Source organism: Stenella coeruleoalba, assembly GCF_951394435.1.
Source record: "Stenella coeruleoalba genome assembly, chromosome: 12".
NCBI classification, from domain to species: Eukaryota; Metazoa; Chordata; class Mammalia; order Artiodactyla; family Delphinidae; genus Stenella; species Stenella coeruleoalba.
In genome coordinates, this window is record NC_137158.1 from 40,743,739 (window position 1) to 40,756,766 (window position 13,028).

A 13,028-nucleotide genomic window follows, 5' to 3' on the forward strand; every position below is an offset into this window, starting at 1 on the left:
TGTCTTAATACTGATAATCACAATAATATTAATTTTGATATTTTAAAAAATTACAAAAGCAGTTCTGTTTGAAACACATTTCAACAAGGCAAAAATATGCTGTGTAAAAAGTAAAAGTTCCCATCCCACTCTTCCTTATTTATGAGAATCATTGCCTATAGCTGGGTGCTAGCCTTTTGACATTTGAAATTTTTAAATAGAAATGAAGAAATCTAGAAGCATTATAAAGAAATCTTCCTATTATAACGACATGTACTAGTGCTTCTTCTAAAATTGTCATTAACTCTTTTATAGGGAATTTAGAAATACTCAAAGTTCAGGTACCTCTTTTTCCAGTGTCTGGTCTTCTATGAAATACATTCTAGAAAAATAAAAACTCACTGACTTCAAAGTACTGGCTTTGTAAGGCTGACTTAGGCCATATGTGTGCCCTATACTTTAGTCAGGAGTTCCATTCCTGGAAAGGGTTTAATTTAAAGGCACTGTGGAAGCTTGCTATTTGAAAGAGTTGTGTTATTAATTCTTTTGTAAAGTGAATAGTTTTCCTATAAAGCACTACTTCCTAATTTATCTTCCCACATGTTGGAGGTTTTAAAAATGAAATACAACTATACAAAGGTTCCTGGTGTCCCGAACACAATCCCATAGGCTCTGTAATCAATGTGCAAGCTATTGATAAAATGTATCTGTATCTTCCAGTTGACATGGCTATATTTAGATATTCTAGATCTGGGCAAAAACCAGGATTCTGCACACAAATACCACCAGAAATAACAGATTCAAGCACAATGATTGAGGCTCAAAATGAGAACAGATCTGTTACGGCCTGCAAACAGAAACTGTAAATTCTATTTCAACATTTTCACACTCTTTTCTATGATAAAGTTTCAAAGCAACAGTTATGAGACTTTTTTTAGGTTGTTGTATTATCTGGAAACAAGGAGCACATTATGTATCCATGAATGCTAAAATCTAGAAAAAGCATTTGGTGTTCTATAGCCTTCCATGAATGCTAAAATCTAGAAAAAGCATTTGGTGTTCTACAACCTTCAGGAGAAAGTGTCTTCATTTAAGTTTATATGAATATATGTAGTATATCATGGTGTAGACTCCATTTACAAAAAATATATATACATATAAATACTAACACTGAGTCATTTTAGTGGGCAGTACAGTAGAGAAATTACCTCGTATTTACATTTCTTTAAGTCAATACTTAAAACATTCTGATTTTAATTACTATTTCTCTACTTTCTCCCTTGCCACCTTTTGAATTAAAGCCTTTTAAAGTTTCAAATTTGAGTTAAAGGTGTATTAGTAACTCTCAAATGGTGCCCTATTTGCAGCCACTTAGGAAAAATACAAAATGTTACAATTAAATAGCTCTTTCTGAAGGCCAATTCAGACACAAAAAGAGATAGTTTAATACAAGAGTAAACGCTGTGCATAACGTCATAGAGCTGGCAGTACATACTTATTCTAGGCAACATCATTTTTAACTGACCGAAATATGTTTCTTTTTCTTTCTTTTTTAAAGTAGGAGGCGAAGAGAGTGAGGGTCCCCGAATAATTTTTTTTGACAAGACGCTGAGGGGGAAAAAAATCCACAGGCTGTTCTACCGTGAGACTAGAGTTTGTTAGGTTTCTTCTGGCTTGTGGAGACTTGTACAGAAGACAACGTTATTTACGTTTCGGAGACTTCCATTTAAATGACCGAGGCAGCTGTCCCTCCCAGCCGCAACATTTTCTGCCCGGGGACGACTCTCGGTGGCAAACGCCCCCCCAACACCACTGGCCGCCCCTTCACCTGAGGGGCGCGGGCCAGCCTGCGACGCCCCGCCGGGCAGGGCGGCCGTCCGGGCGGTAGCTCCAGGGGCGCCCTCCCCGGGGAGCGTTCTCCGAAGCTGTTAGGGTGCGAGGGCGGGGAAGCGACGCGACCTCCGTGCAGCCCAAGCAGTTGGCCGGGTGCCCGCCCGCCCACTTGCCCGGTCCCTTGCCCTGGTACCTCGTCCTGGCCGCGGCTCCCGCCACACTGCTTGCAGCCCAGCAGCTCCGAGACGGCCAGCGAGGCCGTATACGCCTCGTTCGCGGCTGTGGCCAGGCGCATGTCAGCGTGAGGACAGCTGCGGACGCGCAAGGGAGCCGCGGCGGCGCGGAGGAGGCGAAAGCTGGCCGGGCTGCCAGTCGGCCTCTCAGCTCAGAGGCTGAGCGCCTCAGTCCGTGCTGACGGCTGAGGCAGTGCGGGGCGGGACGGCGCAAACAAACAAGACACGCGGCCCCGCCCCCTCCGTCACTCCGCCGAGTCGGCAGCCGCGCGCACCAATGGGGGCTCGCAGCGCCGCGGCACCCCGCCCCCTTGGCGCTGAGGAGCGGGCCCTGGCGGGGAGCGGGCTACGCGGCCGGCCGAGAAACAGCCTCTAGGGAACGAACTCCCGCGAGGAGCTAATCCTCGGGTCGGAATGGGCTCGGTCCGCCGGGAGCTGTGCGTGCACTGCGGCTGGAAGATGCAGCGCGAGCCGTCGGGTTTCAGTTGAAAGGCAAAAGTGTCCCTGTCCCAGCATCAGCAGCTGAAAGCTTGCCCGCCCTCCACCCGCTCGGGTCCATTTACCTAGAGCCAAACAGCAACCCACCTCTAGGCTGACCCCGACACCACCAGGAGGAATCAAATTCGCTTCACATTTTATGAACTTTTGAAATTTCCCTTCTTTCTTTCCAATAATGCCCAAACAGCGCTGACTGGGCCGCAGAATGAAGAAACAAGTAGGGGACCATGACCCATATTCAATGTAAAATTATTTTGGGTAAGCTATGTAGAAACTATAAATATCACTCTCCTACACAGATAAGCCTTGGTAGCAGATCTCTAAATTTCTTTTCTTCACAAGTATATTCGAAAGCTTTAAAATTGTTTCCTTATAAGCGCCCTAGGTTCTAAAGAAAGAATCTCTCTCTGAAACCTGATGAGGAACGTGAGAAAACAGGTCATAAAGGAACACAAATAACTGACATTGTTGGATCTGGAACACAAATCTCTCAAGTCCTGTGTCAACACTATTTCCTTACAGGGCTCTATTAACTTCTTTTTAAAAAATTAACTCCTAAATCAGGTCTCTTTTTTTGCATGTTTGCCCCGTATTTTCAAAGGCTTACATGCTCAGGTTAAAAAAAAAAAAAAAAGTTGGAACATTCTGATAGAAGGAAACAAGCAGAGTTTAAGTCAATAATACTGACAGACACAGAACCAGGGCTCATAAATAAAAATAAGTTTCAGTCTTAGGAGTGAGGTTAAAATGTCTCAGAGAAAACTGAGTTACTCTCTGAGCTCTTAAAGTGTCAAATTTTAAAAGTAGCAGGTTAAAAATGGTTACTTTTTATTTATCTTCTCCAGATAAATAAAATGATGTTATATGTTCTCATACACTTTTGTAAATTGCTAAAGCACCCAAAATATTTTTACTGGTCAAGAAAAGCAATTTGAGGTTAATATTGACATAGAAGAAAAGGTTACAGAGACGTCCAAGCTCTCTTCCTCTGAGCACAGCCACAAAAACAGTCTAATCTGATGCCCACTCAGCCACAAACACACAGGCAAAAATAAACCCAGTAAACCATCCAATTTGCAGCAATATGACATACCCTCCAAGATAAACTGGTTGTAGATGAATAACGTGGAAACATAAATGGACTTGATGTAGGGGTTGTGAGCTATAGAGCTACTTAATGAGGGAAGTATGTGAAAAATGGCTCTAGAAGAGTTGAGCTGTGATTTTATTTTCAGGAAGGAATAAAATAGTGGGGATTAGCTGTCTAGTAGGGCATAACCTTGTCTGTAACATTAAAATATCATTTACAAAATGGAGAATGTTTACCTTTCTATTTTCTAATGAGGCAAGAAAAAGCATGCATTTAGCTAATGCAAAAATGGTTTAAATGCAAATTAGAACTGCAAACTGTATATACACATGTGTATATATACATATATGTGTGTATATGTGTGTATGTATATATATGTTCATGTTTGATACTTTGTGCTTGATAAATATTTATTGAAGAAACATGTTGAAATTGAATAGGAAGCTCCAATTAGGATCTTTTTCTTTCTTTCTTTCTTTCTCTTTCTCTTCCTTGCTTCCTTCCTTTCTTTCCTTTCTTTCTTTCTTTTTCTTTTCTCTCTCTCCCTCCCTCCTCCTTCTTTGAAAGTTTCAGTTTATTTTGATGCTGCCTTACATAAAAAGAAAAATAATTTTAATATATTCTAATTCAGTCCTTACTGAGACCCTTTCAAGCCATTAAATGTCAAGGTTCCTTTATGGTTTCTATAAAGACTGACTTAAGGTCTTCAAAGAGTACTGATTTTTGCTCTTTTTGATAGAGCAGTAACTGTGAATTAGTCATTCTCTTCTCTAACATAAAAAAGCTGCCTCCAAATTTATTAACCAAGAATTCCAACAGCTGTATTGACCTGCAAATATCATTGTGTAGATCTCACTTCTGGAAATGCTTTGTTCCAAATCATTTAATAAAAAGTTTATATTTTCCAAAGATTTCACTACGTGAGTAGGCCAGATGTCCTGAAGGTGCTTCTGCTAATGAACCCCCAGTGCTAAGCATGTAGTAAACCTCCTGAGCACCGATTAGTAATTGCAAAGGACTACATTTTTGATATTTACCACAGGCTATCATTATAGGCCAGCAGCTATTTACAAAATCTGCTATTTAAACATTTCCTTTCAACATTTTTTTCTTCGATGAAGAATCCTGACATCTAATCCAAGAAGTAAATCTGAAATATTTCCTTTCCTCTAAAAATGTTTTGGGAATTCCCTGGTGGTCCAGTGGTCAGGACTCCGAGCTTTCACTGCTAAGGGTGTGGGTTCGATATCTGGTCGGGGAACTAAGCTCCCACAAGCAATGAGGCACAGCCAAATAAATAAATATAAAAATAAAAATGTTTTGGTAAACCTACTCAAACTGTATCAAAGTGAGGTTTTTGCATTTGTCATTAGCAGGAATGGTCTCAACTCTAAATTTTCTCAAGAACGAGATGTTACACCCATGTAAAAGAGTGGTGTCAAATGACTTGATCTGAGCAGAGAGCTATGTGGCATTGAGAGTCCAGACGTGGCCTGGTGGTTCAAGATGGGCTTCCAGAAGGAAGAGATATCTGAGCTAGGGGGCTTAGAGGATTAGTAGAGAGGCCTTGGCAAGAAAATCGGGGGAGTGTTTGGGAGAGTAAAGACAGTTCTAAGGCAAAGAAACCAGCATGTGCAAAAGCCCACAGGCAGGGGAAAGACTGAGAGTGGTAGTCCGTTAGGAAAACTGAATAAAGGAAGTTCACTGGGGTCTAGAGCACAGGGTATGGAGAGTAATGGATGAAGTTTAGGTAAAACATAAACAGTAAGAAGGGACCTTGTTTAAGATTCATTAAGGACAATAAATTTCATTCTTAAGAGTAGTGTGGAGTTACTAAAAGTTTTAAAGAGTAGAATGACATCAAATTTGCATTTCAGCTAAGGTTTAGGCAAAACTAGACGCAGGAAGATGAGCTAGGAAGGCTGCTGAGGCAATTCTGTCAAGGCAAGAGGGTGATGTGAAGAACAATGGAAATGAAACAAAGTGTAGGGATGAAGGTGGATTTGTCTCTCCAACATGATAATAAGTTTCTTGAGAAAGGAAATGATGCCTCATACTTTTGTTTTTGAAATTTAGGAGATAAATCTCAACTTATATGCTCTCCTGACCAAGTGGCTTCCCTAAATCCATTAGACTTTAAAAAATATAGTCACCTAATGAAAAAGAATATGTATATTTTAATAGAAAGAATACTAATCAGGCCAAAACGTATAATCACACTTTCATGGACCACATATTAAATCTTGAATTTTCTCATTAACTAAAGGAATTAAAGTACTATAGATCTGTAGATCTATTCTTTAGAAATTATATTTAATAATTGGTTAGATACACATAGCCATGATTTTAGCCATTAAACCAAAGAACTCCTTTAAGAGGGGGAGTGGGATTTGTTAGATTTATGTGGTTTAAGCATTCTTGAAAAAAATGCCGTATTGTCATTTAAAACATTTTTACTTGGAATGAATGCTGGTTTTTAAGATTACTTCTGCTTACTAATTTTGTCAAGATTTTTCTCCTCTAGCTGATATCTTCCTGTTTTTTTTTAATATATAGCTTGCCTGCTAAGCACTTTTTTCCTTTCAACATCACGTTTTGGGTATGTTGAGATCCTTCTAGTACTGAACGTTAATTTTATATTCTCTTATTTGTCCTCTACTTTTTCACTTCTTCAATTTAATTTTTAGAATTATATTACTTATAAAGGAGCAAGAACGTTGACAAATCTTTGCTATCTTTCTCTCCTTTAGGGTTTCTTCTTTTAGAAATGCACAGTTTTAAATTTCTACATAGGGTTTTAGAAACAGACCATCACTCATATTTGTAAACAAGTAGTACTCCAAATAGTGTCAGTGGTTTTAAATTAGAAAATCACTTTCCCTCAAAGAATAAGCATGTTAAATCATGGTCAGGTTTTCCAGGCTAATGATAAGACCAATATATCAGACACTAAGAACTTTACACTTACATGGCAGATACAATTATTTCTATTTTACAAATTTGTAAAACAGAAACTCATGAAATATTGGTAACTTGTCCAAGGTTGTAAAAGTAGTCAAATGCAGACTGAGATCAGAACCTAGGTCTGTCTGAATCCAAAGCAGCAGAAGCTGGGCTGCTTCCTTTAATGAATATTTTTAAAATGTCAATAATGGTATGTTAGCTTAAGTTCTTGATTCTGATGGCGAGAAAAGAGGGCAGGAAGAAAGAAAAATGTATCTCCCTTGCTCATACTCAGGGTGAGATCTGGTTTTAAAAAACAGAAAAGAAAAAAGAAATCATGGAATGAGTGGTCTTGGTCTTTGAGAGCTTCTCTCCTCTATTTCTCTACCCCTGTCATTACTCTCAGTGTCTCCCCAGACCTTTGGTAACTTCATGCTACCCAAAGCTCCCTCAATAGAGTTTACCCAACTTCCTACCTGCTCCTCACATTACCCCTATTCTTCTTAGAATAACTGGTAGGTATTAGGAAGAAAACAGGCTTCTTATACTAACTCACACTTATTATATGAGGGACTGACATCTCATACTAATTTATTTATTTATTTAGTCTGTCTCAATAGAATGTAAGCTCCATAAAATCAGAATGTTTGTCTTTTTTGTTCACTGCTGTATTTCTCATATCTTAGTGCCCAGCACACAGTAGACCCTCAATAAGAGTGTATTGAATGAGTGAACTCCACAGAGACGTTTCCATTAAAAAAAAAGAAGCTTAACTCAACTGAAAACTTAATAATGAATTTCAAGTTCAATATTCATATAATAAAAGATATGGGCCATCTAGACAAACGCTCTTGGAGGCTTTGGGGTCACTATTTAGGCAGACAGGCAGGTTCTGCTTGGGAATCAGCTTGTCCTTTCCAGCTCTACCAAGCAAATTCTGTTTTTCATAGTCTCTTCCCATCTTCCCCTTTGGAACCCCAGATATTCCCAAGCTCCTTTGATTTTTCTGTTCCTGTTTTCCTGCACTACCAAGATAGTGACTATATAGGTTTGGGCAATGGTACATATGGCTGACTTGTTAAGTCAGGCAGGTACTTACAAGTCAGACACTGCCTGTATACATACCATAGTTTGACAAATTCATGAACATTTTGTAACCAAGTCTGGCTTTAAACACCCTGAGGCTTCTCTAAAGTGAAGTGACCGTAAAGAAAGTGTTGAGATATCAAAGTTAGGTGGGAAAATTCATTCATTACGACTTTTAGAAGCTAATTACTTTTCAGCATTGTTGTTGAAGTAAATAATAAGGAATGGATTTAATCTGGAATAGGATGAGGTTCAAGAAAAAGGTGAGTGTAGTGGGAAACTGAGAGTTAGGTCTTTATCCCATATGTTCTTAGGAGTTACTGAAGGTTTTAAAGAAGGACAAAAAAGAAATACCAACTCAAAAAAAAAAACCAAAAAGATAATGGAAGATACTTAATGTATGACATGTTCAAGTAGAAAATATTTCTCAGGCAGGCCGTGCATATATACTGTATTGTATTTAAAATAGTTTTTGAACATAGGCAGAACACTCTATGACATAAATCACAGCAAGATCCTTTTTGATCCACCTCCTAGAGTAATGGAAATAAAAACAAAAATAAGCAAATGGGACCTAATTAAATTTAAAAGCTTTTGCACAGCATAGGAAACCATAAACAAGACCAAAAGACAACCCTCAGAATGCGAGAAAGTATTTGCAAACGAAGCAACTGACAAAGGATTAATCTCCAAAATATACAAGCAGCTCATGCAGCTCAATATCAAAAAAACAGAAAACCCAATCCAAAAATGGGCAGAAGACCTAAACAGACATTTCTCCAAAGAAGATATACAGATTGCCAACAAACACATGAAAGGATGCTCAACATCACTAATCATTAGAGAAATGCAAATCAAAACCACAATGAGGTATCACCTCACACTGGTCAGAATGGGCATCATCAAAAAATCTACAAACAATAAATGCTGGAGAGGATGTGGAGAAAAGGGAACCCTCTTGCACTGTCGGTGGGAATGTAAATTGACACAGCCACTATGGAGAACAGTATGGAGATTCCTTAAGAAACTAAAAATAGAACTACCATATGACCCAGCAATCCCACTACTGGGCATATACACTGAGAAAACCATAATTCAAAAAGAGTCATGTACCACAATGTTCACTGCAGCTCTATTTACAATACCCAGGACATGGAACCAACATAAATGTCCATCATCGGATGAATGGATAAAGAAGATGCAGCGCATATATAGAATGGAACATTACTCAACCATAAAAGGAAATGAAATTGAGTTATTTGTAGTGAGGTGGATGGACTTAGAGTCTGTCACACAGAGTGAAGTAAGTCAGAAAGAGAAAAACAAATACCGTATGCTAACACATATATATGGAATCTAAAAAAAAAAAAAGAAAATAAATATGTTAAAATAAAATGGTTCTGATGAACCTAGTGGCAGGACAGGAATAAATATGCAGACGTAGAGAATGGACTTGAGGACACGGGGGTGGGGGGTGGGACAAAGTGAGAGAGTAGCATTGACATATATACACTACCAAATGTAAAATAGATAGCTAGTGGGAAGCAGCCGCATAGCACAGGGAGATCAGCTCGGTGCTTTGTGACCACCTAGAGGGGTGGGAGAGGGAGGATGGGAGAGAGGCTCAAGAGGGAGGGGATATGGCGATATATGCATACATATAGCTGATTCACTTTGTTACACAGCAGAAACTAACACAACAGTGTAAAGCAGATATACTCCAATAAAGATGTTAAAAAAAATAGTTTTTGAGGAGCTGGATTTCATCTGTACCTAAAAACATATGTGAAAATGCTTTTTAAATTCTCAAAATGCTTCTGTTTGTGGGCACAAGGCAATAACTGGTTTTAATACGTAACCTATAATTTTACGTCCAAGGAATATATTGGTCTGGCATAATATAAAAAATTGTCTTCTCAAAATAGATTAAAATCAAACCTAATATCTTCAACTTATCCTGAGCCCACAGACTTCATGGAACTGAATTCTCAAGTGTTTACTTCCTTTATAAAACTGAATTTACCCACAGTTAAAATGTGTAGGCTAAATGCATATTAGTAAGTCATCTGCTTAATCACGTCTGAATTTTGAATGTTTTATTCAAACTAGAGATAATTTTAATTCAAAGAAACAAAATCCTAATGACAATATTCTAAAATCTTTTAATCAAGTTATTTTTTGTTTATAACAGCTATCCTGACCTCCCTATCCATGCCCCCTCACGATGATTAGTACTACCAAGCTGGGAATAGAGTTCAATATGTGCTTTTCTAACAGCTCAAAGAACCCCCCACGCAGTTCCTTTGTGATAATCTTTAGTTGTAGGTCCTTTAATCCTTTAAACCACCTTCTTTCTTTGCCTCCTTCTGAGATCTCTTGTTTTTCAAGAGGGTATTAAGTTGTAGATCCTTAACCTCGTCACAAAGTACAAGGCCACATCTACAAACTACTTGCATATTACTAAGCATTTTAGAAATTAAATGCCATTCACTGGATTTTCTCATCTGTTCTTCTGCCCTCCAAAATCCTCACTGCACCTCTGTGGGTCATTATTCCCTCTGCCCAAAGGATGTGGGTACATTCAGGGCACTGTAATTCAACAAATATATTTATTTTCACTTACCACTACTATCTCTCTATTTAGCTAAGAATACTCAAAAAAAGAATGCAACTTTAAAAATTATGTTTTGTTTTGTTTTGTTATATGAGATTAAGTTTGAACAGAATTCAAGATCATTTCATTTGTAGTAATAGAAAATCTGATTTTCCTAATTTTTGGCAGTTGAGAAACACTAAAATAGGATTTTATTCAGATATTACAAGTTGGAGAAGGTAGTATTCTTTTTTAACTTGTTATATCTCTAATTTAAAAAGTATGTTTCGGCATAGGTTTATGTATGGATGTCAGTGCTATTATTTTACCAATTAACAGAAATCTTAATAATACGTAAACCCTTCAGTCATTCATTATTTATAAATATTTACTGAATACCAATTATATGCACTTAATTTCTTAAATCCTATGAACAAGCAGAAACATCTTAATTTGAGATTGGACATCTATTTTATTTAGACTTAAACCTCACATAAGTCATACAGATTGGCAAATAGATTGGGATTCTGTCAGGGATCATTAAATAAGGAGTCATCTACTAATGTCCAACTCTGAGGAAAAAAACAAAACAACAAACAAATAAGAAAACAAAACCAAAACCCCAGAAGGTATGGCAATCTCTTAACAACCCTTCTAGTTTTAGTCCCCTCAAATTTAAAATGAAGGGCAAATGAACTTCATGATCTCTCATACTTTACTTCAGCTCTAAAGTTCTACTCTGTTAATATAATTCCTGATTTTATCAAGAATTAATATGCTTTACGCTAAACAGAACCTGGCTTCCTCCTACACCAGGCTTCTTTGTACATTACCAGTGATTTCAGAATTGTATTTCTTATAAGTACTTCAGAGATATTATGAAATATTATATTTGAGCTTTCTTTTTCAAGGTAACCTACAAACATCTATAAACAGCAAATGCATTGGAAACCACCAAAATAATAATTTAGATACTGGAGTAAATAAAGCTTCTTCCATCATCTCTGTGAGTGTATGTTTGAACATTCTTGTAAATTTGTCAGTGGCAAGGAAGGGTATAGTTTGTGTGTTCTGGCCTTCTAAAAAATTCATGCCTGCCTGCATCTGCTCGAGTAAAACTATAGTAGTGAGTGGGCTGCTACAGCATGTAGGTACTTTGCTGTGTCAGTCCAGATTTCTCTGATATTATGAATATAAGAAAATACAGAAATACTGTAACTATAATCCATAACCCCTTTATTTCAAGTTTGTTTAAAACATAAGCTCATTGTTCTCACTAATTGGCTTGATAAATAATTTAACTTTACTTATTCGAACTTTAAAGAGATCATTTATTAATAAAACACCAGTTTTAGATATTGTATATAAATCAGAATTCTGGTAATACTGTTTCACTAAAGACTATGTGGACAAAAAAAAAATCAATAACACATTTGAACATCACTGTTTTATATACATGCCACATCTCCTGATCTGTACACTAGAACTCCCAGTAGGTTTGGAGAATCCATGCTAGTCTGTAGCTCCCTATGTTGTTCATCCAAGGCTTGAGTCAGGCTTTAAGGCTCAGAGAATGTTCCCAGGATTTCTGCTGGTTCTAAAAGAGTGCCGGGGAAATCTAATTCAAAGTCTCATTCCCATCAATGCCAAATAGAGCCTTAGAGAAAAGGCTCTTGGAATCACAACAGTTCAATTATGGTTTACTGAATTACAAACCAAACTTGGCTTCCAGTAGAACTTTTATTTAGGCTGTCCCGGATTTGGTCTATAACTGAAAGGACTGTCAATCCTTCTAGCCTTTCTCCAGAAAACATGTATAAAGTCAATCTCATCCTTCAGTGACATACATGCCAATATGATCAATAATAGCTTTTATCCTAAAACACAAAAAGGTGACCTAATAAATTCTTCAGTGATGCACTTTGGAATTGTTATTAACAATAAAGATATTATTGATATCCAAATAATCTTTTGTGTTTGTAATAGGCAGGTCTTTAAATAATGTATTTGCTCTTTACAATTAGAACGTGCTTTAAATGTCAGAAAATTCAACTTTCAAGTATTCAACCAGATTAAAAAAAGAATAAACCACTGTACTCTAATTTGTGCATTACAAATGTACAATTAAAATCTTAAAACCTTAAAATACTGCACTCTAAATTTACAAATTGATGGGTTAAAAAAAATCTAAACTTCAAAAGATAGCAGACAAAAGTATGTGGATCGGAGAAAGAGCAAAGCAGAGTCAAAAGCAGCAGGATACAGTTCAAATAGGTCACATTCAACTTTTGACTTTCCCGAAGAACAAAAAACAAGCTTAGCAACAGTTTTCAGCCAATCAGAAAGCAGACAAACAGGTAAGGACTCAACCGATCCAGATACCAATGCAGTCCAACCTTCAGTGTTTTTTTTTTTTGTTGTTGTTTTTTGCTTTTTTTAAAAAAATTATATAATGTCAGAGCAGAGCACAAGTTATAAAACAGGATAGACTGTCCTGGGTTAAGGAAAGATAAAATCTCTTCACCAACCCTAAACAAAATATATCAGATTTTAGTAATGTAGTGATAATTTTGTTTACATCCTTATTGTGCCAGATCCTGTATAAAGTTATCTTTAAAATATTTGGGTATTTGTAATAATATATAGAATTTTGCGGGAAATTTTCTTTCTTGTCTGTGCATAGAGGATAAGGGTAGGAAGATGTATAAGATTCTTCTCTTCTTAAATTCCCTAATACTCAATTTCTAAAATTCACGGGGGATTGGTGGGGGGG

General features: G+C 37.3%; 1 protein-coding gene across 3 annotated transcripts in view; it reads right to left on the reverse strand.

The window, feature by feature from the left end:
* Positions 1–13,028, reverse strand: part of SESN1 (sestrin 1) — a 107,385-nt gene that overhangs the window by 19,866 nt on the left and 74,491 nt on the right. Inside the window, exon 1 of one of the 3 annotated variants that reach the window (XM_079939414.1) lies at positions 2,006–3,324. The exons of the other annotated variants lie outside the window; for them this stretch is intronic. Within the exon in view, the coding sequence (XP_079795540.1) occupies positions 2,006–2,107 (102 nt within the window). The 5' untranslated portion in view covers positions 2,108–3,324. Of the gene's footprint in view, positions 1–2,005; positions 3,325–13,028 lie in introns of those variants that run through there. 3 annotated transcript variants of the gene reach the window in all.